This window comes from Alosa alosa, chromosome 15 (genome assembly GCF_017589495.1).
Source record: "Alosa alosa isolate M-15738 ecotype Scorff River chromosome 15, AALO_Geno_1.1, whole genome shotgun sequence".
Taxonomy (NCBI): domain Eukaryota; kingdom Metazoa; phylum Chordata; class Actinopteri; order Clupeiformes; family Clupeidae; genus Alosa; species Alosa alosa.
In genome coordinates, this window is record NC_063203.1 from 23,502,678 (window position 1) to 23,530,271 (window position 27,594).

At 42.5% G+C, this 27,594-nt stretch overlaps 1 protein-coding gene across 1 annotated transcript in view; it reads right to left on the bottom strand.

Moving 5' to 3' along the window:
• The window catches only part of ptgir (prostaglandin I2 receptor), a 45,003-nt gene extending 41,022 nt beyond the window's left edge, over positions 1-3,981 (bottom strand). Inside the window, exons 1-2 of the mRNA XM_048265607.1 lie at positions 3,627-3,981; positions 2,381-3,513 (exon numbers count right to left, since the gene is read on the bottom strand). Coding sequence (XP_048121564.1) covers positions 2,381-3,220 — 840 coding nt within the window. The 5' untranslated portion in view covers positions 3,221-3,513; positions 3,627-3,981. The remainder of the gene's footprint in view (positions 1-2,380; positions 3,514-3,626) is intronic.
• Between the last annotated feature and the right edge of the window lie 23,613 nt (positions 3,982-27,594).

Here is a 27,594-nt window from a genome sequence, read left to right on the forward strand (position 1 = left end):
AAAACACAAATTGAAGCAACAACTTGATCATTGGACAACCCTACCACTAATCCTTTCCATAGGCCTGCAACGTTTATGACATAAAAAGTGGAATATGAACGCATTTCATCACACCTGACAATTAAACGGAGCTGTGGCTGTTCGCGATTTGACTGATTCTTGAGAACGAGGAGCGAGATATTTGCACCGCTCAGCTCCGCTGACTAGCTCTGATTCGGAGGCATATCACATATGTAAAGATTATAAAATCTAATTATTTTTCGATTCATGACACTTTTCTTATTTTTTTTTTTTTTTTTTGATGATGTAGTTAAGGCGGCAGGCTTGTTGTGCCAAGGCGGCCGCCTTGCCTGCAAAGTGCTGCGGGAAACCCTGAACACCATTTCAATATAGCAGGAGACAGGATGTGCTGCGGGAAACCCTGAACACCATTTCAATATAGCAGGAGACAGGATGCAATGGAAAGAGAGAGGGAGGAAGAAGAGACACAGAAAAAGAGAGGAGGAAGAGAGGAGGATGCGACAGAGCAAAAGAGAGGAGGAAGAGAAGAGGATGCGACAGAGCAAAAGAGAGGAGGAAGAGAGGAGGATGTGACAGAGCAAAAGAGAGGGAGACATATTTACTTTTATAAATCCTTTGAACCAAATGGACCAAGGATGGCTATAAAACCCCCAAACCACACCAACACCAAGGGAAAAAAGCTCAGATTACCATCATTAGTAATTGAAACCAGACGTTTGTGAGCTAGAGAAAAACAATACAGGTAAGGGAAGTGAGAGAGAAAGAAAGAGAGAGAGAGAGAGAGAGAGAGAGAAGGGAATAGATAGAGAGAGAGGGACAAAGAGAGGAGAGGGTGCAGCAGACTGCCTGTCCAAATACAAGGCGCTTGTTATGCAACCTTGCTAAAAAGCAGAACTGTCCCAGCAGACGCCCTCTAGGCTCCTCTGACACACCCACACTCCAACCGTCGCTGAACACACACACACACACACACAGACGCACACACACACACACACACATGTGCGCTCCAAGGCACCACAGCTCCAAAACACAAGCACCTGCAATCCCCAGGCTATGGGAAAATCACTTTCTCAAAGACCGTGCTGGTAGCATGCCCTCCTGCTAACCACCTCTAACTCCGCTGAGTGCAACGCACCCCCGTACGAGTGTGAAATGCCTGCGGCCGCCACACGCCACCTTAATCTGAGAGCACATTAGAACGAATGGAAAGAAGAAGGTTGCGAACGCTTACTGTAAAAACAAACGTGAAAACTGCTTGTGTGTGGGTGGGTGGGTGGGTGTAGGAAATCACGCATCACAGAGTGGTAAAGGCCCAATTCCACTCCAATGACTGATGTCACAGAGCCGTTTTCCTTTTTCAGGCGTCTTTGTGAAACTTCAACAGGATGTTGTTAAAAATAGTAGATGGCTCCCTGTTTCAAGGGGGAAAAAAAGTTTCACAGAAAAAGGAGAACTGCACTGTCTCACCCGTATGATTTGTCATGCTGAGCTGACATGCATGCTGACTAACGTACACTGGCCTCGGCCCTGCAGTGCAGCGACAGCTGCAGATCGCCACTTAAAGCCTGTGTTTATGTACATCTTGTACACAGTTTATACAGCTTGTGTTTCATTACAGGCAGCATACTCTTGAATTTCCCCTGGGGATCAATAAAGTATCTATCTATCTATCTACTCGCACACAGTCAGAAGTACTGAAGAAGAAGTTCAGCAGAGGAACTGGACAAAATTGAGCACGTAGCAGGTGTGGTGTGTGTGTGTGTGTGTGTAATGTGTAATGTGTGTGTGTGGTTGTGCAGCTACTAAGATCACAGTTCTAGATAAGTTAAATATTCCCCACTGCCACCATTACAGCATTTGAATAAGAACACCACTTATCATGCTGTGCATGTGTGCACATATTTCTGTGTGTGTGTGTGTGTGTGTGTGTGTGTGTGTGTGTGTGTGTGTGTGTGTGGTGTGTTGAGACGTTCCCAGAAGGCAATTGACTCCTGAGTTCATGGCTTTGGAACTGAATCGTCCCCATTCCTGTCCCAGCTGCTGGTGTCTGTGTGAGCTCCAGTGGTGTAGCACTCACAGTGAGGCACAGCGAGCACGCCACAATTGTGCAAGTGTATGCTTGTGTATGAGTGTACATGTGTGTGTGTGTGTGTGTGTGTGTGTCTGTGTGTGTGTGCGTGTGTGACCTCCAGTGCTGCAGTGGCTACTCATCGTAAGGGGCAACAAGTAGATCACAACTTTGTGTGTGTGTGTGTGTGTGTGTGTGTGTGTGTGTGTGTGTGTGTGTGTGTGTGTGTGTGTGTGTGTGTGTGTGTGTGTGTGTGTGACAGTGACATCCAGTGCAGCAGTCAGTACTCACCGTGAGGGGCAGCGAGCAGATGACAAAGATGACCGTCATGGAGGCCAGCAGCACCAGGTGCTCCACTTCCTCGTCGCCCTGTCCCCCGAACACCATGATCTTGCGCTTGCGTCCGGCCGACAGCACCGAGCCTCGTCGCGACATCTGGCTCCGGTGCATGCGGCACAGGCTGATGATGACCGAGCCGTTGCACAGGAACACGGCGGCCACCAGCAGCGCCATCAGCGTGGCGTAGGACAGCGAGAAGGCCAGCGTGTGCCGGTCACCGTCCATCAGGCCACCCTCGCCGTCCCCGTCCACCTCCATCTTGATGAAGCACCACGTGCCGGGGCAGTACTGCTTGTGCTGTCCGTAGCCAAAGAAAGGCAGGAGGCAGAAGGCGCAGGTGACCAGGTAGATGAGCGGCAGCACCAGCTTGGCGAAGCTACGGCGCACGTGCTTGGAGTAGAAGTACGGGTGGCTGATGGCCAGGCAGCGTTCCACGGCCATGGCGCACAGGATGAGCATGGACGCCAGCCCGAAGAACGTCATGGCGAAGGCGAACAAGCCGCACAGGTGCCGGCTGCCGCCGGTCAGGCCCAGCAGCGAGGAGCTGCGAGCGTAACACACGAAGACCAGTGGGCTCAGGAAGCACGTGCCAAGCAGGTCGGTCACCGCGAGTCCCGTTACTAGGATGCAGAAGACGGACGATTTTGCGCGGTGCTCCTTGCGGTGGACGCCGAGGATGCCCAGGGCCATCAGGTTGCCCACCACACCCGCGATGAACATGAGCGTGCTCACCACGGGGCTCCCGTCCACGGTGATGCTGGTGATTTTTTCGCATGACTGGTTGCTGTGCATGATCGCTTGTGTGCGCTGGGAGCGAGGACACAGGGAGAGTTTAAATAAAAAGCATCTTCCCTTGAGGAATGGTCCGGAAGGGGTGGAGAAAAACGCGAGAGTCCCGTCCAAATTTTAAAAGGAAAAGTCAGACCATAGTAAAGCGCTGTCTCAAATTCGCAGTGAATCACGGTGCTGCGTCTTTCTGGATACTAAACTCCACCATGGTTGCGAGTGGGAAAATAGCACCCTTGCATCCGGACAGATAGACTAACTTTCATCTCGAAACAGATGCATTTCCACGGCTCACCCAGCTGTTGAGATAGAAAGCATGAGTAACTTATCATCTAATTTTCTATTGCGCAGTAAACGTGGTTCTGATCAGATATTAATTACGAAATTATCAATTTAAAAAGAGGTCAGTCACCTTAGTGTGCTGTCTCTTAATGCCATCATCTTGTTCGCAATAATGTCCAAGAACGTCGGCAGCTCGAGATGGTCGGGATTGAAGAGATTGTCTTTAGTTCTCAGTCCTTAAAACCAGATGTTGACACATGAGCTGTAAATCACGCGTTGAGTCCTATAGCCGCTTCCTTTTCTCTCGTTCAAGTTGTCAAATTGATGTCAACTTCTCCCGCTTGTTTTCCTAATTGTAAAGTTTTTAGCCAATCAAATGGAGGTTTCTGTTTAATAATCGAATAATATGATAGAAGGAAATTAAACTTGTCACGAGTTTTGTGCGTTTGTTTACCGGACTAACTCCACGCTCAGAATGCTTCTGATTCCTCCACGTTGGATTCAATTTGCCAGCTCTCGCATGTCTGAGGGTGGGGACGTGCGCGTCACACTTCGACTTTAAGATTCACGTCATTCACGGCTTGTCTTGCATGTGGCTGACAAGCATGGTTATAATCCCTTTCATCAGCAATATTTTATTAACAACCTACCTGTACTTTAGCAGAAAACACTGTCTAAATATGTAATTCTGTGTCATACTTTCCAAATCTGGCAGTGACCTGACCAGGTTTGTGTAATGAGGGAAAGTTGCGCAGACACACAACAATTCATTGTCTGAACCAGATGGATGCTATATCATTGCTTAAATGATATTATCTAATTTACGGTCAGGGGATAACCTGCATGTAGCGTATCAGTGGCCAACGCTGTATAGGGTGGGTAGGGAATACAGTCTACTCTCGCTTACCATATCATTGTCAAGTACTGTAGGTGTTAGGTTATGGTTATAGCCCATCACTTCTGGAAACCTCTTAACTCCATATTAGTTTTTTGTTTGTTTGTTTTTTGACGGCGCAATGTTGAAATATGTTCTTAATTAATGTTTTTTTTTTTCAATTTCCTGAAAGCTAATGGATTGGACATAGGTTTTCACCCGATAGCAGCGCTATGTAAGTGTGTGTGTGTGTGTGTGTGTGTAAGCATGATGACAATCAAGCACAAAATAGTGCTCTCTCTCTCTCTTTCAACGCTCTCTCTCAACGTTGTACAGGTATTCTTTCAAAGCGATTAAGCAAATCTCAAGGCAAAATAGCTCCCACACTTGATTTATGGATCGAAGAAAGACAGTGTGGCTACGGCACAAACAATCCAACTGCCTTGCGCAAGTGCACCTTTGAAAAGGAAAAACCGGTGCCTCGAAACACGTGGCAGAGGAGAGGATATGGACATAGGGAACCTTTGTAGGCTACTTCAGAACCGCATGGCATTTTAGCAACTCAAATACTTGATCAGTAACCTGACTCTTGCCAGATGAATTTCGTGCCGCCTAGCTCCACTCATCCATCTGGGATTGATCCATTGGAGTGGTGCTTCAGAAGGCTGGGCCTTATTAAAAAATCCTTGCATAAGATTGGATAAGCCACTTGTCCGTCATCTATTGACGTGCTACTTCAACCAGGGGGTCAAGAGTGTGCAGATTAGCTTCGGCATGTTAGCATACGCCATTTTCAAATATGGCGCTGCATGGAGCATTTGGAACCAGCTCCATGCACGAAAATCCGTGTTGGGCACGAGCTCTCATCTTGGCATTTTTGGTGGGCGGTACCTATCCGGGCGCTACAATAAACGTTATTCAGTCGTATTTCTTGAGGAGCCTATGAGAAGACGTGCATATTGTGGTTGTTTATCCATCATATGACAAATAAAGAAAATTGTATTGATCTTGTTTAGTTGTTGTTTGTCCCGAACAAACATAGCCTAAACATGATTAAAGACAATAAATTACACAACAGCGGCATAAAGACCTTGTCTCGTTACACCATGGGTCTCCAACACGTTGCTCTCAACCTATAGACGCCCCCTTTGGAGCTTGCCAGAGGCTGAAGCACTAGGCTACTGCATATAAACACAATTATTGCCGCGAGGCATTCCAGCCTACGAATTTAATAAAAAGTAAACCATGCATAATTTAAAAAAAAAACTCAATTTAGGCTACTTCGCTATGTAATAAGGTTTCCATTAGAGCACAGCGCACGTTCAATGAATGAAGGAAAGGCCTTGTCTCGCAATAAACAGCTGGAAATTCCAACACTTTTTCAACTACACAAAACTTTACAGTGATCATCAAATACCCCGTAGATTTAAGTGCCCATCAGTCTCAACATTTAACTATATATTAAAAGTCCAAAAGTAAATTAAATCCCATACCAAAACCGAAAATCGCCTGCTTTTGATAGCCTAGTATGCCGCCTCCAAACAAAACGCATGTCTCACAATAAAAAACGCACAATGTAAGAAATAAAGTTCTGCCTCAATAAGCCTACCCCAAATAAATACCTGTGCTTTGGCGGCTTCCTAAGTAGGCTAAATAGCAGACCCCGACATAATGTAGGATTTACGGAAAGTATGCAATCATACGATGTTGGACGCCTGGCGATGCTGGCCGCCTACTGTGCCTCTGACTCCGCTGCCTCATTTGATGGTAGCCTAACTCGACAGGTGAGCTAAGATTGATATCATATATGCAGACTACATTCTCTTTAACGCTACTTTTACCATCTGCGGTGTACAACCCAAAGTATTTCCAGACACCACATTTTAGATGAGTTTGGGGACGTAATTGTCCGCTCATGCTGGCAAACAATAAAATAAAAAACAACAATCATAGACTGTAAAAATGCGCTACACATGGCACTAAAAACCGAATAGTTTATTTATAGTTCGACAACGGATATTTCACGTCATGTTCGAATGCATATTTGCAGCAGCAGGACGTCAGGCAGACCGCTCTTAGATAGAGCCGCTGTTATCCAATGAAATTCAGTTGCGCATCAGGGCGACTCCACTGGACTCCACGCGCGTTCCCGAGCAACTTTTTCTTCTTCTTGTTACGTGGCAAGCAAAGTATGTGCTGTCACTTGCTGTCGGAAAAACAAAGTAGCCATGGGGGCGGTCCTTGTCATTCTGAAGTGCCCTGAATGCACCTGAATGCACCCTGAGTGCCTGAATCACAGTCGCTTCTAAGCTACATCGCATCTATGAAACTCCCGCCCTGCGTCCTGATTGGCTCTACCATACAATCTCGTGCTGAAATCACTCTCAACGGAACCGATCCCAGATGGATGTGAGTGGAGCTAGGCGGAACGAAATTCATCTGAGGAGAGTCAGGTTACTTAATCAGGCCACATTTTAATTTCTTTGGTCCGTTTACACATCACCTTAGGAGGGCACTGTTCCCACATACTTTGGCCCATTATCAAATGCTTGACCTCTTTTGAAAGCTCAGACCCTGCATAATTCTGAGAAACAAAGTGACTGTGTGATGTACTGGCAAAGAGTTACAGAGGCTTGAATGTTGTTTTGTTCTTTCGGCCATAACCAGTGCAAAGTAACACGTTACTGTAATTCCACTACTTTTAGCAGTAAGGAACATGTAATAAAGTATTTTTTTAAATCAAGTAATGCAGTTACAATTACTGAAATGTAAATGACTTTGTTACTTGCTTACTCTGTTTATCTTGTGAAAAATTAATGACTTCAGCAGATAAGATGTACATTTGCTGCTTCTGCCTGACCTTAGCAGTGTTACGATTGAGTTTCCTGTTTCCAGTGCAGATGCATTCTTTATAGTTAATAGCAGTCATCTCACATTCCACCATATTTCGGATTTAAAACACACAAGAATTCCGACTACAATTTAAATGGACATCTTAAACTTTGTTCCCTTTTGTTTCCATCTCATAAACTTTAAGTGGTACAGTAGGCACATTGTTCATCTTTCTGCTCTTCTACACATATTGCGCAAAAGCCTCGTTATATTAATTTTACATTCTTACAATATAGCCACAACACAACACCAATATGCCTACACAGCCTTGACACAGACAAGCATGAGTTTAACTCGAGAGGAAGACGCGGATTTCACTTTCCAAATAAAGAAACCTCCACAAATAGTCTACAATATAACTACTTGAGTTATTTGCACTATCTGGGGTAGGTTATGTTTACATCGGAATTGACGTCCACGGTGTTATGGGTTCATTTGTCTGCAATGGAACATACAACTTCTCTCAATATCCTCAAATTCTCGGATCCACATTAGAATTTATTTCGGTAGGTCACTTGTGCAGTGCAGGCTTTTCCAAACCGATCGTGCTTACAATGCCACAACCGTGAACACGTGTATAAAGCAGGATGTGTGTATGTGTGTGTGTGTCTGTGTGCAAAATTGGGCAGACAATTTCACAACTTTGATAATAGACTATTTCACATTGTTTCACATAACACTGAACTTATTCCAAGTAGCCTAAGGATGGAAATTGAACGAAATGTGTGGAAACTGAAGAGGAGTCAGTGCACCAACATGCATAGTAGTAGGCCTACTACAATGGTACTAGCCTACTACAATGTTTTGGGGTTGTAAAAGTTTGAGAACTCGTGTAGGCCTACAAGGCTACTTGAAGGGTTGAGACTACAATAATTGTAGTGTTTTATGTCATGAAGCATGAGCGCTTTACTCATCTACCTTTTATGGTGGGCTTTGAGCATAGAGAGAGGAACCTTATCTCATTGCACTGATATGTCAGTTTTAACACCTTTGAATGATGTTTGAATAAGTGCGGTCAGACAGCTGCGCAGATATGACAGTTATTTCACACCGTTATTCATAAGAGTCTTGACATCAGGACGGAGCAAGGTCACGGACTGGTCACCTCACATGTGACCTACTGTAAATGCCTCAGATAGCGGAACGGTAGACTTACGAGAACCCCGGAACTCTGCGGGAGCATTAAACCATATCACCTCGTTTACTTGTTTACTTTTTTATTTTAATTTTATTTTCACCTGATAGAGTACCTCTCAGCCTACGCTCCTCAGTGGTGTGTGTGTGTGTGTGTGCTTTTTGGGTGGTTTGTCATCTCAGGTCAATATGCCCTCGAGCTCACTTCATTGACTAACATATTGACTGAGACTGAGTAGATCTTGACCAATTTGTCATCTATTAGAGCTATTAAGGCAATTGGCTGGGACTTTCACTAGATCTCCACGGGGATTTATGCTACATTGCATTTCAATGGGAAACAGGTTGGGGGTGGTTTAAAGTGTTTTGCTCACGGACTATGCCATCAAGGCATTTCAAGATGCTGTGTCATTTCTATGTGGATGAAAGCCCTACCGATCACAGAGGGGTCAAGTAGTGATGCCAAAACACATTCCATTCCACCCAATTTCATCTAATTCTGCTAAAGAGTAATGACGATAGCAATTTTGTCTAGTGTGATTCTGATGCAGATTCAGTGTAGATATCTGAACTATCTATCAATAATACACTTCTATAGGGATTTGTATGTGTCCTTCCTCACATTTTTCTGCAGAATGAACAGTACAATGACCACAATTTTTTTAACAGATTGTTGTAATATCTGCAAGTCATTGAATGAACACATATCAAACAGAGAGAGAGAGAGAGATTGTGAGAGAGAGATAGTGTGTGTGTGTGTGTGTGAGAGAGAGAGAGAGAGAGGGAGAGAAAGTGTGTGTGTATGCGAGAGAGAGAGATGTATTCATTATTTTTATTTTGGTTTTTTTTTCCACAATTAGGCCTATTTTGTAACTGCTTTCAAAACAGCGTGTTCACTGGCTCCCATGCAGCGCAGAGTCCAGATGTGTCCTTATTTAGCCATGCATCTTTAGCCCCACTGCACCTCCCCAATTGACAATATTTGAACATGGGGGGGAGCAGCCCGAGTCAGAGTCAGACTTGGGGGGTACACGAAACTTGGTGGGCATGTAACCCCACATGGATAGCATGGAACCATCGTTTTTCATTTTGATCTGTAGCCCCCCCGCTGGACTGGACCCCCCGAAAGGAGGGTAGGGCAGACACAGTTTTCTGTGAATATCTCGAAAACCGTAGGGTTTAGGAGGACCATTTTTTTTGTATGTTGATCTCAAGGGGCCATGTCAACCCATTCCATAACCACTCATTTCATGTATAGCGCCACCTAGTTAAACACAAAAAAGTAAAAATGAGGTGTTGTAATTGAAGGTATCTGTGACCTAACATAGTCAAAACTGCACGAAATTGGAAGTGTAGGATCATTATGACACCCTCTGTATGCATGCCAAGTTTTGTGGAATTCCGTTCATGGGGGGCCACACAATAAATTAATTTATGTTACTATACACCAACTGGCCTGTAGGTGGCCGGATACAGTTTTCTGTGAATATCTCGAGAACCGTAGGGCCTAGGAGGTCCACCTTTTTTATGTATGTTGGTCTTAAGGGGGCATGTCAACCCATCCCATTACCACTTATTTCATGTATAGCGCCACTTAGTTAAAAATTAAAAAGCAAAAAATTAGGTGTTTTCATCACAATATCTCTGGCTGACAAGGTCAAAACTGCACGAAATTAAAAGTGTAGGATCATTATGACACCCTCCGAATGCATGCCCCCCCGCTGGACTGGACCCCCCGAAAGGAGGGTAGGACAGACACAGTTCTCTGTGAATATCTTGAGAACTGTAGGGCCTAGGATGACCATTTTTTTCCGTATGTTTGCCTCCAGGGGTCATGTTAACCCATTTCATGTGCACACATGTGCACAAACAGATACACACACACACACACACACATACATTCACATACTCATACGTATGACACATACTCACACAGTAGACATATGTACGCTTGCATGCACAGGCACATACACAGGCACACACACAAGCAGCACACACACACACACACACACACACACACACACACACACACACACACACTCACACACACCCACACCCACACACATAACATAAACATAACACAAACAATCAAGAATTTCTCAGAATTATGAACAGGCCAGATGGAGGTGGGGTTGTATAAAATTAATTTTACATGTGAAATCTATGAACTAATCATGGTATGGTACTTGTTGTCTAGCAGATACCAGTGAGAATTGAGTGTGGATAATGCAATTTAGTGAGACAGTTAGAATCATATAGGCCTTTCAGCGTGATTTCTTTTTGTGGAAAAAATGTGCTGGACTGGGCGGCGGTCATATTTTGTACCGCTCTGCGGTACATCTATTTTGTTTCATTATCTGTGTAACTTTGAGTGAGATTGTGTTTAATTGTGGCTGTATATGTTGGTGATTATTGACTGTCTGTCTTGTAGATAAGTGTGTGTGTGTGTGTGTGTGTGTGTGTGTGTGTGTGTGTGTGTGTGTGTGTGTGTGTGTGTGTGTGTGGGGGTATATGGGGGGTTTGTACAAGTGTATTGTACAAGTGAATGCTTGTGTAAGGGTGTATAAATTCTCTCTCTCTCTCTCTGTTTGTTGTGTTTGCTGTGTGTGTGTGTGTGTGTGAGTGCATGTGTGTGAGTGTATATATGTGTGACTCAGTCCCAGGTGCTTGTTTGGTATCCCTACCTCTGTCTGGTCGGTTTCTCTGGGCCTCTTTTACACACACACACACACACACACACACCATTCACACACACACACACTCACATAAAGAAACAGTGACAGACTCCAATGCTAATTATTTATATGACCTTGGCAGTGTGTAAACCTGCCATACATTCTTTGCACACTGAATCGTCCTCCCCAAGGCACTTTCATTGTATAATAGCCAAGGCCAACCCTGATGAAGACTAATGTGCCAGGACATGTTGGTTTCATGTCAGTAAGGGGGCAGCTTACAAGAGTTTGTTTTGGTCAAAGTCTTTAATTTCAACACACACATACAGATAGCAAACACATTGGTACATACAAGGTAAATAACAAACAGGTCTAATTTAAAGACTGCTAAGGTGCTAAACGAAGGCATTAAAATGACACATAACACAAACAGCAAAGCTAACACTGGACACAAACCGGACACGTAAGTCAAACGTTCATTTAACAGAATTCGATTACACTTCACTTGACAATATCGACATAAGAGTGACATGACACTGTCATGAATGTGTCATAAACAAGTCATAAACGTTTATGACATAACGCTTCTGTTATTAAGTGTCATTCGGTTTTTGTCATAACAAGTTAGTGTTAGGATTAGGGTTAGGTTTAGGGCTAGGATTAGGGTTAAGGTTCATGTGTCATGACAGTGTCATTTGTTCATGACAGTGTCATGTCACTCTTTTGTTGATGCTGTCAAGTAAAGTGTTACCCAGAATTCTAACATCTCAGGGCCAGATGTACGTACATTTGCGAACGTAGCGTTATCAGCGTCATGGACAAACCGCAAATTGCGAACGCTGTCAGACCCAAGTTTCCGTCGTATTTATAAAACTAGTGTAAACTGCGCCTGTCTCTGCCTTTCTCTGCCCATAAACGCAATTTACGAACGTCCACAACTGAATGGCAGAGCCTATACAAGCGCAGTTGAATGAGGTTAACTGATGATAACATTAAAAAGAATCAAACATTTAGCGATCATGAAATTATACCATACATGATAAGATGTCAACAAGCAGGGAGATAATGAAGGTCAGTAGTAGTACTCAAACTACTTGTGCACGTAGGCTATGGAAAATTGGTCAAATCTAGCAAGTAGGAAAGTTTAAGTGAATGGCGTGAAAGTGAAAGTAAGACATTCAAAAGGCCAACGAAAGTTAAGTTTGCTTTTGATAGTACAAATATTTACAAAACTGGTGCTCTAAATAGCGATTCTGTTGTCTTTGAAAGGTTCTCTTATTGACGCATTGAACTGCAATTTGGATTAACACCTGCTTTTACAAGGTGGAAGTATTTAGGCGCAGAATAGACGCGGCGCTTTCAGGAGCAGTCATTGTAATGCACCGCTGAATACATAATTAAAGCTCTTTTACGCTTCCCCTCCCATCTTTTTACGCTAAACTCCCACTTTCCCCTGGATCCTCCCATGAATGCATATGCATGACACGAAAAACGCAATTAGCCATGTTCAGCTCCTGCGACAGGCAGTTTGCACTTTTACATCATTGCGGCCTGTTTGTACATACCTTGCAATGATTTTACACGCACGTTGCGAAACAAATACACCTGAAGTGGGCGCAAACGCGTTAGTACATCTGGCCCTCAGTCTCTTCATTCTCTCTCCGCAGCAACCCAGCAACACAAAATAAATAATATAGATTCCAACTTTTCTTTATCCATTCTTATTTATTTTATGTCCAACTTTATCAGTATCTAATTTTAAGACATATTGCCATTTGCTGTTAACCACAAGTGTTGCTGTTCCCTGTTTTAGGACACTGTTTTAATTGAATGCTCTTTTCCACATGTACCTGTCAGGCTATTAGCTGTGTAATAGTCTACAGGCATGGGCGGATTATGAACTTTCGGGGCCCTGGGAAAAGGGTTTAAAATGCTCTTAACCATAATCAACAACTGATGTTACTGAACTGGTTAGATAGCTTTAGCTATGTTGTTCAACTAGCAACTGTATTAAAACTGACAGGCCAGTAATCTACCATCTTCTGTCATAGCTTACTGTGTACAGTGTAAACAGGAAGTTGATTGCCCAGTAGGAAGCAAATCCAAAATGGAGTGCATAGAGCCCATATCTTGAACGTTTTTGCCTTTTAAAAATGTAAGACTATGGACACTTTCACATTTTGGTGGCAGCAGTGGGACATGCCCCTGTAGTTGTGTGGAGAGGACCCACATTTCAAAACATTTGAGCTTCAAGGTGCACTGCAGAAGAGGATGTGCAGGCTGATGAAGAGACCTGCTGAGACAAAGCGATCACTGGACGAGTTGAACTGCTGTCCTGTTAGGTTGGCCTGAGCCTGAAGGAGGAATAGCTCGGGAACTCCCTGTTGCTGACGTGAGCCTTGTGGGTGGCTATTGCCAAACCTAAGAGGGCAGCAGTGGCCGAGGACTTCCTGAAGAAATCCAATGGCCGACTAGCCTGTGTCCTTGGGAATTAGGCCGGTTCTCGGAGGCCATGGTGTCTACTGGTATTGACCAATCCCAAGCCCCGCCTCCCATTGTTACTATTGTTGCTAGGTTGGTCAAACATTACTAGAGCTTGCTAGAACTGCAATGGGAGCTGTCAGCATGTCTGGAAAAAAACAACGCTCAAGATGCACTTTTGGAGACTTAAGGATCTAATTCCGTTTAGTATCCATCAGGACTTCAGTGTCTCATGGAGGGATGTGTACAAAATTGAAATTTAACTTTGTTGAATGACAAATTGACAGGTATTCTGATATTGAGGTTATGTTAGATAGGTTTGTATGCATATGCAATATTACAATAATGCAAATAAACAAGAAAACATAGACTACATCTCAGTGCCTCTCCAACTTTGTTAACTTAAAGTAAATAGATATTAGACTGCTCTACACAAACCTCGCTGGTCCAATGTTTGCATGCAATTAGCTGCTAGCTATCTAAAAGGCTGAAATCTGAGCTTCTGTGGCTGGTGCTAAACTGCAATTGGCTCATTTGCATTTGATGGGCCGGGCTAGGGATCGGTCAATTGCAGAGGACTGAGGGCCCGTCTACACAATGCTGTTTTTTTTTTTTTTTTTAACCGGAGATTTAATTATCGGTTAGGCCTTGCATCTACACGACCCCGGCATTTTAGGAGGCTGTAACTGTTCACTTCTTGAAACCAGGTTCCGAAGTGGGATTTTTTGAAACCGCCGGTTAACTTTTGCCGTGTCGACAGAAAAGCCAGCAATTTTATGATGTCATAGCCCCACCCCTCAACTCAGCCACCGCACTCGACCTGACACGCTGCTTGTCAGAACAAACCAAACTATTTGTTTGTCATATTAAATGTTTTTTTTTCTTTTCCCTGTCATGATTTACGTGCACAAGGTATCAGCCTTTTGTGGCTAAGTTAGAGGCACACCTTTAGCTTAGCTTGCTTAAACATTAGCTTAATTACAACCTATGACTAACGCATGTTAATGTTTTATCCAGTGTAACATGCTCTATACCAGACTTAATGCAAAATGTAAAAGCATTTCAAATTCCACATAGCAGTCACATACCTTGAAAATGAACTTTATTAGTTTAACAGTTGAATTGAAAACTGAATTTTCTAGTCTTCTTATTTCATGTGACTGATTTAACAATAATTTTTTGTCTTCTACACAAATTAAATGTGAAGCCTCTGCACCATCACGGCACCATCGACTGGTCTGGCATAAGCACTACAGCACGTTTAGCCGCTTTTACCTCTGTGTGTGCTTGCAAGTTTTTTCTTTACTAGTATCATTAGAGATGTGAAAGCGGTAAGAAAAATAAATACACCCGTTGGTTTCGTGTAGACGTGGCCTGAGAGGTTTGAGGAGGCCTGGATGAGGAAGTCTCAGGTTGACTGTGCACTGCAAAGAGTGCAGTATTGGGCCAAGAAGGAGTGATGGCAGTCACCTGAGAAAACTAATCTTTTAAAGCACTAATGACTTTTTTTTATCTGCGCTTGAAGCCATAGGTGTTAGAAAGCTAGATACTGCATTGTCCATCAAGTTCTATTAGGTGGCATACTAGAATGTGGCCGCCATATTGCTGGGGGTTTTGTGTGATGTCCATTTTTGTTCAGTTTGATCAAAAAAAGAGAACGTTTTCTGTGAAACAATATCTTGAAAGTTTTTGTCTTTTAAAAATGCAAGACTATGGACACTTTTTCACAAGCCCCAAAACCATACATTCAATATAGTAACGAAGGTGGCTTTAGTGACTGTGCTAGGTACCCAGAATGCCATGCGGGTGTATTCCCGGGTGTGTGATGTCTAATTAGTTGTGTATTGGGTTGCATTTGCATTTTTATCATGTCATGTATTGGACAGCGTGTGTAGTCTTTGGTAGTGCCTCGAATTATCTGGTGTTGGTGTGTGATTACCTTTACTGTGTCTTGCATACATGATTGTGGCTACCTTTGTGTTTCACTTAAAGGGGTCATAGAATGCAAAACCGAGTTTACCTTGTCATAGATGAATAGTGATAGTTCAGTGGGTGAAATGGACATACAGAGAACTTCAAAACCCCACCAACACCTCCTTTCCTATGCAAATCTCACACCAAACTCCCCGCCATAAAACGGCGAATCCCAACGGGTCGAAGTTCGCATAAACTCCGCAGGTGGTACCTTATTTGGCTCTGGCCTGTACATTTGTCACGCCTCAAAATTTACATACAGACCAGCCCACTGGTGCTCTGAGCCCAGGAACGTGAATGGAGAGCGAAGATGAGAATATCTGTCCTCCACTTCTTCAATAAATGGTTGCTTGAATCTTGGGCCAGAGTCCACTGACAATTTATTGACATATTTGACCTCATACTCAATATATTGACAAATTAGGGAATCCATTTAAAATGTACAGAGCCTCTGCTAAGCAGACAAAACATAATCAGGTTTGGTGTCATCCATTACAGTGCTGGGGTTGGCTATGTACATGCACACAATCAGAATCAGATAGATTAAACAGAAGCAGTATGTCTGTTAGCAAATGGGTCTAAGACCAAAACACATTTGACACAATGTACTCAGTATGCGTAAATACTTGGTCTTTATCATAACAAGGTCCGGAGACCAACATAAACGGAAAATCATAACACATGTGACATAAGCAGATATTTGTGTATGCATGCCTTGGATTGTCTGCTACTGTTCATATACAACATGAATACATTGTCAGGATCAAACGGTTAGAAGAAAGAAGGAGAAGAGAAGCAGAGAGAGAGAGAGGGAGAGAGGGAGAGAGAGAGAGGTCGCACATGTCCTGCGTTTGGCACAAAAGATAGCTGCTGTGGTTTGCACCCGCTCAGCCCTCTGGTCCAAACACAGTGGAAAGCTTCAAATAAATACCCAGACATTCAGACAGATACGGCATGACTCAGGGCCTTGTACCAGCTCACAGAGGAAGGAGAGGGAGAGGGTGTGATATATACACAACCACCATCCACACACGCTGACGATCTAAACATTACATAATTGTCATGTAGTGGATTTACTGCAGTCTGCTGGATGGCCATTTCAAAGGCCTTTTATCAAAGTAATATGTGGGAGAATGATTTTGATAAATCATAAGTGACAAAATCCGATCAAATTGATCACTGACATTGATCTGTTTTTGGACTCCCTTTTCGGGAAAGGAGGCTGTTCTTCTTGTTCCTTATTTAGCTTGACTTAAGGAAATGAAACTGTCTTCCCACAGAGCCTGAGCTTTAGGAGTCAACCTGCCTCTGTGAGTCAACTTACCACGCCACCTTAATGTTACCAATCACACATTGGCACACACATGCAGTCTGTTTGTGTGTGTGTGTGTGTGTGTGTGTGTGTGTGTATGTGTGTATGTGCGTGCGTGCGTGCATGCGTGCGTGTGTGTGTGTGTGTGTGTGTTCAAATTTCATACATTTCATACATTTGTGAACTGTATGTGTTAACTCTCCTCTCTGCATAGGATAGGACCCCCACACACACACACACACACACACAAACACTCACGCATGCAGCATAACAGTTTACACTTTACAAGTTACTGTATGATGTTGATGCATCATTGTATAATGACCCTTAGCGCCCCCTGCAGTCTTCATCGTGCCCATGCATTGAGAGTGTAATTATTAGTGTTAACAATCTACTCAGGAATGGGAATGGGTTGTAGGCTACAGGCCAGAGCATCTTTCCTTTACCAGACACACTCAGACATCCCAACAGTCACTCAGATGCCTCTGCTGACACACTTTCTCCTTCGCACTGTACCACACACACACAGATAAGAAGATACCTAGGCACTCATCAAGTGAAAAAGTTTAAAATGCCTTTATAACACTTTGACGCGTTGCAGCTCAAAATCCTTCATCGGGATGGGATTCTCACTTTCTGACGTAGGCTTTTGTGCCAAAACACGTCAAAGTGTTTTTGTAATATTGATCTGCCCATGAAATAAAGGCATTTTAAATGTTTTCACTTGATGAGTGCCTAGGCATCTTCTTATTTTTACAATTTATCAAGCCCTCAACCTAAGATCACCATCTCAACAACTTATCGTTCCAGGCAGCACTCTAACTCGATAGATTTTTTACTACACTTAACATGCACTTCCCAAGCACTTCCATTTCCTCCTCTACCCCTGTCTTCTTCTACCACATTCTCCTTTGACTACACTTTGACTAGTAGTACTTGCAACTTCTGCACTCTCATCTGAATATAGTAGTAATTGTTAAGTGGCACTAGTCATTGTGGATCAAAGTGAATAAATGAAGATGCAAAAGTCTCTAAACGCTACCTCCGTCAAAAATTAGATAACCATGGTGAGTGAATGCTTTCCACACATAGCAAATGTTAATCAAATAATTTCACTTCAAAACCCGCTAAACACCAATCCATTCCTGGTCTGAAATATCAATTTGTAGGCAAAAACCTATAGGAGCCTGATAATAAAAAAATAAATAAAAGAAAAGTGGTCAGATGGATTTAGAGGGTTTTATTTTGCATCTGAATTCTTCACATGTAAGTGTTAGATGTGTCAGAGCAGGGCCAGAGCTGGCCCACGTTGGGGCCGGTACTCGGCTGACTGTCTCCGGTTCTGCTCCTACCTACTTGAATGCCCTCATACAGACATACGCTACCTCCAGACCGTTGCGCTTCTCAGACGAACGACGTCTAGCTCTACCACCGGTACGCTCAGGCCAATCCAAACTTTTCTCATCTGTTGTTCTTCGTTGGTGGAACACACTGCCAGTTCCTACAAGGGCAGGGACATCCCTCTCCATTTTCAAAAAACTCCTGAAGACCCAGCTCTTTAGAGAACATCTCCTCTCATAGCACTACTTACAAGTCTTGCTGATCCTAGCACTTACCTGTCTTGAACTGACACTCAACTGTTTAAAAACAGCTCTCACTGATGCTCTTATTCTTACTGTACTCTACCGTTTTTAAATTGTCCTAAAATTGTTGAGAGAATTGCTTCAAAACTTAAACTGTTTACCATGTTGTTAGTCGCTTTGGTTAAAAATGCATCAGCCAAATGTGATGTAATGTAATGTAATGTAATGTAATGTAATGACTGAGAAGGTGTTCGGCTCAGTGAGATGAGTGTGGTTGTGCTGCATGCATGGCAGTCGGATTAATAGATCAGAACGCTGTCAAGGTGATTCAGTGGAACTTGGGGATTTCCCTGTGGGCTTTCAGAGAATGTGATTGTTGTGGTAGTTTTAAGAAAGTCTCAAATGTAACACGCAATACAGGTACACACACACACACACACACACACACACACACACACACACAGACACACACACACACACAAACACACACACACACACACATATGCACACACACAAACACAGACACACAGACACACAGACACAGACACACACACACACACACACACACACACACACACAGTGCTCACTACAGATTTAATACAGTTACAGGTCGTGGCACTGGTGAGATTTTGATAAAAAAGATAAAAGAGAAAATAAAAATGTCTGCATACTAAATTGAGCCCTGACCGCTGTGTGCCCAGAGACTGTCCCACCGGACCCATTGTGTTGCCATTGACAACACATTTCCCTCCAAGTCTCAGGGTAAGCAGCCACCAAGGGTCTCCACCCCGGTGCTTTTAGGAGCTCTAAAGATGTTTTTATTTCTGAAACTGGACTGGGTTGGAGTTCCCCTGTGGTAGTTCACATTGAAGTTTCTGTAATCTCAGCGCTGTTTTAGGAAACCTCATTCACATGCTTGTAGCCCTCCAGAAAAGTTATTTTTATATTACATGTAGTATTAGTATTATTATTATTATTATGATTTATATCTGTGACTTTTAGCAGTATTTTGTCCCATCAGTAGTTCACATCCACAGCCACAGCAGAACCTCTTTTCTCTCTATTTTTGTGTTAAATGCTCCAAATGTAAAGCACTTTGAGCTGCATTCTGTGTATGAAAGGTGCTATACAGATACAGCTTATTATTATAATGATTATTACAGTTTTTTTCAATCGCTAACAAGCGCTTACCCATACTTCAGATACTTTTTCTAAACTCTTAACACAGACTCACACCTACAAAACACAATTGGCCAAATGGATAATTTTCTTCTCAAAAACACATTTTGTTAAATATATTACTAACACATATTTCTCTGCACACACTAACTTTACCAAAACACTGGAAATCTGACTCAAAATGAAATTATTCTGTCAAAGAATGACACTTGTTTTCACTTCACAAGGTACATGCATTCGATCAAAGTACACCAGGTTTCAAAATACTGGCTATTGTTGACATTACAAAAACTGCATAGACTTTTATGTTTCAGTTTTACAGGTTTTTGCATGCAATATTTACACTAAATGTCTTTAGTAAACTGTAAAAATCAAATCAGTTTATTTTTTCCTTTACTGTTTACTACAGGAGGTACAGTAGAAATACTGTTTACAGTATGATAGAACAGAAAAAGTTTTACAGTATTGCTTACAGTGAACAACAAAATATAAATGAAACACACAAGAGCATTCTGAACAAAAAAACAACAGCAAAAAGCCAGATAAAAGGGGGGAACTAAAACAGCACAAAATTACTGCATCTAATCTCTGCGATCTTCAGGATCTTCAGGGTTAGGCCACATGTTTTTATCAACATCGCATTGATTACATGGTTAATGATAGTGGCATGAATTTCATCACTGACAACAGTTCTTGCAGCCTTTGGAATGCCACCACCACACATTCTTACACCTCTACCTTGCCCTCTCTTTGGGCCTGCTCTTCTCCCTGACCCTGCTCCTCTCACTGCTCCTGCATCTCTCACTGCATCTCTCACTGCTCCTGCACCTCTCACTGCACCGCTCACTGGGCCTGCTCTTCTCCCTGGGCCCCTTGCTCTTCCTCTTCCTCGTCCAGACATTACAGTGTTTGTCTTTTTCTTTTTCTGTTTCTACCTCAAAGTCCTCCTTTTACTGTATAAGTGTCAATGTAATAGAAAAAATAACCCCTGCCACTGAGTCTAAGCCAGACTGGAATCAGCTGTGGTTGGCCCAATTTACCCAACATAAATCAGTTGTGTGTCAATTATTCAATTGTTTGTTTATTATCAGCTGAGATATATTGTTTTTGAACTGATATCATTGCAGAAGCAGAGGTTTTTATACTGTATCTAAGGTTTGGAATATTGTCTTTGCTATTGTGGGATGTTGTGTGTTAACATTCGTAAATACTGCAAAAACAATCCATAATTTTGTTGGGAGGTATAGCTTGTTTGTTAAGAAAATGTAAGCATTGTGGAAATGTGTTCACTGACTGCATGTCGTGTGAAAATGACATGAAATGTGTGAATGGTATGGCCACAAAAGACCGATGCTGTGCTAATTGTATTTAGAGTTTTGAAAATGTGACAACTGGTTGGACAAACGCTTGTTAGCGACTGAAAAAAACTGTAAAAACAGCACAAAATGACTGTATCTAATCTCTGCGCTCTTCAGGATCTTCAGGGTTAGGCCACATGTTTTCATCAACATTGCATTGATTACATGGTTAATGATAGTGGCATGAATTTCATCACTGACAACAGTTGTAAGCATTGTGGAAAGGTGTTCACTGACTGCATATCGTGTGAAAACGACATGAAATGTGTGAATGGTATGGCCACAAAACACTGTATTTAGAGTTTTGAAAATGTGACAACTGGTTGGACAAACGCTTGTTAGCGACTGAAAAAAACTGTATTAGTAGTATTAGTATTATTAATCAGTAGTGAGTTTCAGTAGTGGCGTCTGAGCCAAGTTAAGGTTCTCCTCCACCCCCACACTTCACGTCTCTACTGGGTCAGTGGTCTCCGTGTTCAGCAGCCCAATCTAATAAGTGACCAATGATTACACAGATGGTAGCCTACACATCAGCACACCTGTTATATACTCATAAACCATACACCATGGGACATTATTCCCATAAAACGCAATGTAGAATATAATATGCTCATAAACCAGAATGTACACCATCATGATAAGTACATAAACCAGAATATATAACCATAAATCACAATAACAGATGCCCGACTGGCCTCAGTTGACTCTAGTGCAGGGGTTCTCAAAGTTTTGATTGATGAGGGCCAATTCAGGAACCCAACATTGAACTGAGGGGTCACCAAAGGGTGGGGGGGGGGGAGAAAAAAAAATCTCTACAGTTTATATGTATTGCATTAAACACATTTTAATTCATAACTGAGGCTAAACCTGGCAATACTTGTGAAAATCTTAAGAAAAATTGCAATGCACACACAATCTCTACCCTCAACAGACTAATGTGGGATATAACAGTCCTGTGTGCAGTCCATGTGCAGTCCATTTTAAGTACAAGCTTATTTAGAACAAACAGTCTCAGTGGGCCTTGCTTTTTATCAGCATAGGCCTTATTCAGGGCCAATTCCAGCTACCAAAGCACCACAGGAAAACCTGACGGCCACTAAACACCACTAAACGGAGATTCATTCTTTTCAAAGCACACAGTACAGTTGTACAGTTTTAACAGTGTTACAGATGTTATCAGATGTTATCGCGGGCCGCCAGAAATGTTTCCGCGGGCCGCCATTGGCCCCCGGGCCGCACTTTGAGAACCTATGCTCTATGGCATCTTGGGAATGGATGAGGTGGGCACAGTGTGTGGTGGGAACATTGACTGGCATCCTGAACATCATGCTGGGATGACTGAGGTGGGCACAGTGTGTGATGGGCATGTTGAATGATGGGCACATTGACTGGCACCCTGAGCAGCATCCTGGGAATGGCAGAGGCCAGGGTGCGTGGCACTGACACAAGGGTCAGTGGAGGTGTTTTTATATAGAAATACCATCTGCATGAAGACAACTCTTTACTACATAGCCTGCTTTGTAAGTATGTTTGTGTGTGTGTGTGTGAGAGAGAGAGAGAGTGTGTGTTTTTGTGTGTGTGAGAGAGAGAGAGAGTGTTTGTGTGTGTGTGTGTGAGAGAGAGAGTGTTTGTATGTGTGTGAGAGAGAGAGAGAGAGAGTGTGTTTGTGTGTGTGTGTGTGTGTGTGTGCATGCAAGCCTGAGAGAGACTTGAGAGGCGAATTGTTCTGTTTAAATTCTCCCGTGGGCGAGTCCTGGACAATGGCCTCCGTATCAGAAACATCAGCACATGCTGCTGGAGGAAAAGAGGAAAACCAAGAGCGAGCGAGCGAGCCGCCTGTAGCTTTGCCGTCAGAGCACATCTGTTTTCCTCCTGTAGCGCCTTCCACTTCACCTTACTCCGGTAAACACACTCGACCAGGGAGAATAGGAACTCACGTCCGCACGTCAGGATGAACTGGCCATTCCACACCTCATATCTGACACAGTTCTGGGCGGACCCGGCACCAGGTCGGGGGCCCTGGTCTATTTTGGGTCCACTGGCGCAGGGCCAGGGATTGCGCGAGTCCTCTCGTAATGATGCTGGACTGTCTTTGAGGGCAAAGAGCTGATGGAAAGAATGTCAGATCAACTGATCTGTGTCCACTGTGAAGGAGGAGGAGGCTGGAGTCCTGCGGGAGTGTGTGTGTGTGTTTGTGTGTGTGTGTGTGTGTGTGTGTGTGTGTGTGTGGGGTATATATGTGTACGTGGGTGTGTGTGTGCTTTGGAAAGAGTACTTACAGTTGTTGCTGGATCAAGCAGGGTGCTCATAACGGCTGTTTTCAGTCATTTCATTGGCACATAATTATTCACACATGTCAGTTCTACATTTCTGATTATTTTCAGTAGATATATCAGTTTGGACTGCCTGCAGTCCAGACATGTCACATGTCACATGAAACACACAACAAAACAGACCTCAGTCTAGATTTGTCTAGTTAAACAACTGCTCAGGAAAGAGTGGGACATTTCATTCTAAAAACAATGGACATATATTTTCTCAAAAACATTAACAGTGTTTCAACAATGAATATATTTATTCACAATTAATTCACAATTAAATTTCATTCGCATTTTTTTAATTTAATTCATATAATTATGTTAAAATCATTACGTTATGTTTTTTTCAATCGCTAACAAGCGCCTATCCATACTTTTTCTAAACTCTTAACACAGACTCACACCTACAAAACACAACTGGCCATTTGGATCATTTTCTTCTCAAAAACACATTTTGTTAAATATATACTAACACATATACACACAAACTTTACCAAAACACTGGAAAATAGACTCAAAATGAAATTAAGTGAATGAAAGTTAAATGAAAGAATAACACTTGTTTTCACTTCACAAGCTACATGCAGTCAATCAAAGTACACCGGGTTTCAACATACTGGCTATTGTTGACATTACAAAAACTGCATAGACTTTTATGTTTCAGTTTCACATGTATTTGCATGCAAAACATGCAATCCACCATTTTTACACTAAATTTCTTGGTTGGGAACTGTATGTCCACATGTAATGTTCACATTCAAAAGCATTTCAGTAAAAAGCAAATCATTTTTTTCCCTTTACTGTTTACTACAGGAGGTTCAGTAGAAATACTGTTTACAGAACAGAAAAAGTTTTACAGTATTGCTTACAGTGAAAAAAATATCCATGAAACACACAAGAGCATTCTGAACAAAACAAAAAAAACAGCAAAAAGCCCAGATAAAAAAGGGGGGGGACTAAAAAAGCACAAAATTACTGTATCTAATCTCTGCGATCTGTTTTCATCAACATCGCATCTGATATTATCCAAGGCGATGCACCTGGGATAAAACCGCTTGGTAGCAGAAGTAGAGGTTTTTATACTGTATCTAAGGTTTGGAATATTGTTTTTGCTATTGTGGGATGTGTGTTACATGTAAATATTTTGCTGGTGTGTGATGAACGGCAGACTTGCTCATTGGGAAAGATATGCAAACTAGTTGAAGCATGCAAAGTCCAACCTGTCTTTGGAAAAATGCGGGTGATTATTGTGTCATATTACTGTAAAGCAGTTCTAATTCTTCATAAGTGCTATGATTAGATGCCTGAGAGTGTCAACCCTTCAGCTTATGACTTAAAGTAAACAGCATGAAATGTTTCATGAACTTGTGATAAATGCTCCATGTGTCTTCCAGAGCAATTTTGCGGTCTGGTGATAATGCAGAATTGATTTACGAGTGAAATTGTCTCATTCTTTTTTATCCATTTCCCTTCAAAAGTTAATCTAAAGCAGAGTGTCAGATGGAACACGAGACTGGAGATGTGACCTTCGCCAACTCCTGGGAAAAGAATCAAGGTTATTCGCTCTGTGAGTCACGATGATCTAGAATTATCATCCCACACATCATCTTCACACAGAAAACAAAAACATAGTGATTGTGGTCGCACACAGCATACTTTTCCCCTCTGAGTTCCAAGTAAAAGCCTCTTTTAGTTATTTGCCAGATGCAGTTGTGGGGTTAACCAAGTGGGAATTGGGTACATGACCTCTTTTATTGGTCTTTTCACGTTTGGCCCATATGTTGTGCCTCTGACCTTGTTGCTTGTATGCAGTCAGCATATAAAGAGGTCATGTCATGTCATATCATGTCACATCAAAAGGGTGGAATATTAGTCTTTATGGTGTTTGTGAAATATAGGGTCTAACATGTTATCACGCCGTGCGTCAAACTGTATCAACAAAATTAGTTACTGAATAACTCAAAGCAGTTCATCATCTTTTCAGCACAAGTATCAACACTCAGCTTGGTCACAGTGGATTACAGTTTTTTTAACTGCTTACAAACCAAATCTTTGCTTGTCACACAAATTTCTAAACATGTGTTTCAAACACCATAACCCCACACACACACACACACACACACAAACTAAGTAATTCAATAGTAGTCAAAATCAACTGCCCCCACCATCACAAAACTTCAAAACACCATACATCCACACAAACTAAGTAATTCAATAGTAGTCAAAATCAGCTTTTTTCTGTATTTTTGCTTTGTTTTGTTCTTGTTGGCTGAAAAATACTGTAATCCCAACAGCAGATTATTTGTGAAAAATCACTATTTTTGGTGTCAAAATTGCTTACATGTTTACTGTGTATTTCAACTTCTCTCTGTAGATGACTTTCATTCTTGTATTGAAATATAGAAGCCCATGAAAGACAGAAGAGCTTTAGGTACATAATGTATCCAAAATGTCATATGACAAAAGTGTTTATAATGTAAGGTGAATGCTTGCTTTAGAGATGTGTTTATGACATTTTGAATGTTGTGTGTCATTTTGCTGGAGATTTGAGGCATTTTGCATTTTGTGTGAGCAATAGTGGGATTTGTGTGTAGAGTTTTAAAAAATAGACAAAGAGTTTTGAAAAATTTGTGTAAACAGCTGTAAAAAAAAAACTGCAACACCACGGGTGAGCACAGAGCTATGCCAGGCCAGTGCCAGAGGTGTGTTGACAGGCAAATAATAGGATCAGTGATTGTGGTATTCTCAGCCTGTGTTTGAGAAAGGAGAGTACTTTGAGTATGCCATGAATAAGTCAGTGAGCTTGTGGGAGTTTGAATAAACAAAAGGCAATTTCTTTTACTTGTATAATGTGTAATGCTATATCCAAACCTGCATCTATAACAAAGAAGACCTCACAAGATGAACATGTGGTTAAAGTGTGTGTGTGCGTGTGTGAGAGAGAGAGAGAGAGAGAGAGAGAGAGAGAGAGAGAGAGAGTGTGTGTGTGTATTGAAGATGTTGCTGGTCTGGTCTGTCTAAAAACATGTCCTATATATAGCTTGCTTGTTGGATGATAATGTCTTATATATTAAATGTAATGAGATATATTTGACTCAAAAATACTTTTGTTAGAAAATACTTTGTTTTTTTTGCAGTGTTTTATTTTTACTCATACAGTCCAAGCATGTGTAAGTATGACCATATGGAGGCTTTTGTGACTGTCAGGCTTTAGTGACTATTCAGGCGTTCATCCCTGCAGTAGAAACAGACAGGCCTGCTGTTAGACTGCATGTATTCATTCTTGTGCACAGACATTCTTGTGTTTCTCCCTGAACACTCATCAGTCATGCAAGCCCTTGTGGGTAATAAAGCATGTTAGTTCCTCTTCAATAAACAGACATGCCTTTTGAAAAGACTGTTTCAACATTTTCAGTATTGTCTTGATTTATAAGTGCAGCTGTGTATGTGATCGTGACAGAGTGCAGCGCATCTGTCATCCATGGAAAAAGGGGGCTTTCCCGTTGTAAAAGACAATGACTTTTACAAACTGATTTGAAACCAAGTACTGCAGTATGTAATCATGCTGTAATGTTAAGTGGGCCATGATATTGTAGTGTTGGTGTTGACCTGAGGGGTCAGACAGGGCTAATTCCAAGTATGTGGTTTAGTGACAAACCTGGGTAAGTTAACTCAGAATAAGTGATAAACCTTCTATAACAAGATGTCACGGATAGAAGACAACCCAAGAGCGCAAGTTCAAATTCAGAGTCTTTTTATTGAAGGGTTCAGGGGGGAAGAGGAGTGAGAGAATCGTGAGGTCTTGGAGGTTCCGGTTCCAGGGGTGCTAGGAGTGCCAGGGGTTCCAGGGGCTCTGGGGTTTTTCAGGGTCCTGTGGGTCACCAAGTTTCCGGGGGGGGGTCCAGTCCAGGGTGCTGAGTGTGTGTGTCCCCCAGTGATCGAGCGGCGTCTCGGGCTGAGGGTGGTGACGCGTCTGGGCTCGCTCGTCTTGTGGTCGGAGGCCTGGGGAATCACACACACACACACAACAGCAAGATGAACAGCAGGCAGTAGTACAGACTAGGGCTAGGCACTAAACGTGGTGAGAGACAGAAGGCAGATTAGAGTTACCGGGGGGGCTGAAGATCGGAGAGTAATCGAGAAGATCCGGAAGGCAGGTCGGGATAACCGGGGCAGTAGAACAGGGAGGCAGTCAAGAATGGAACCGAATCACAGGTATGAGTCAGAGAGTAGACAGGCAGGCAGGTTACTGGTCCAGGTTTGAAGACGATCTGACAGGGCTTGGCTGAAAAACAGGGCTTTATATACTGGGAGAGGT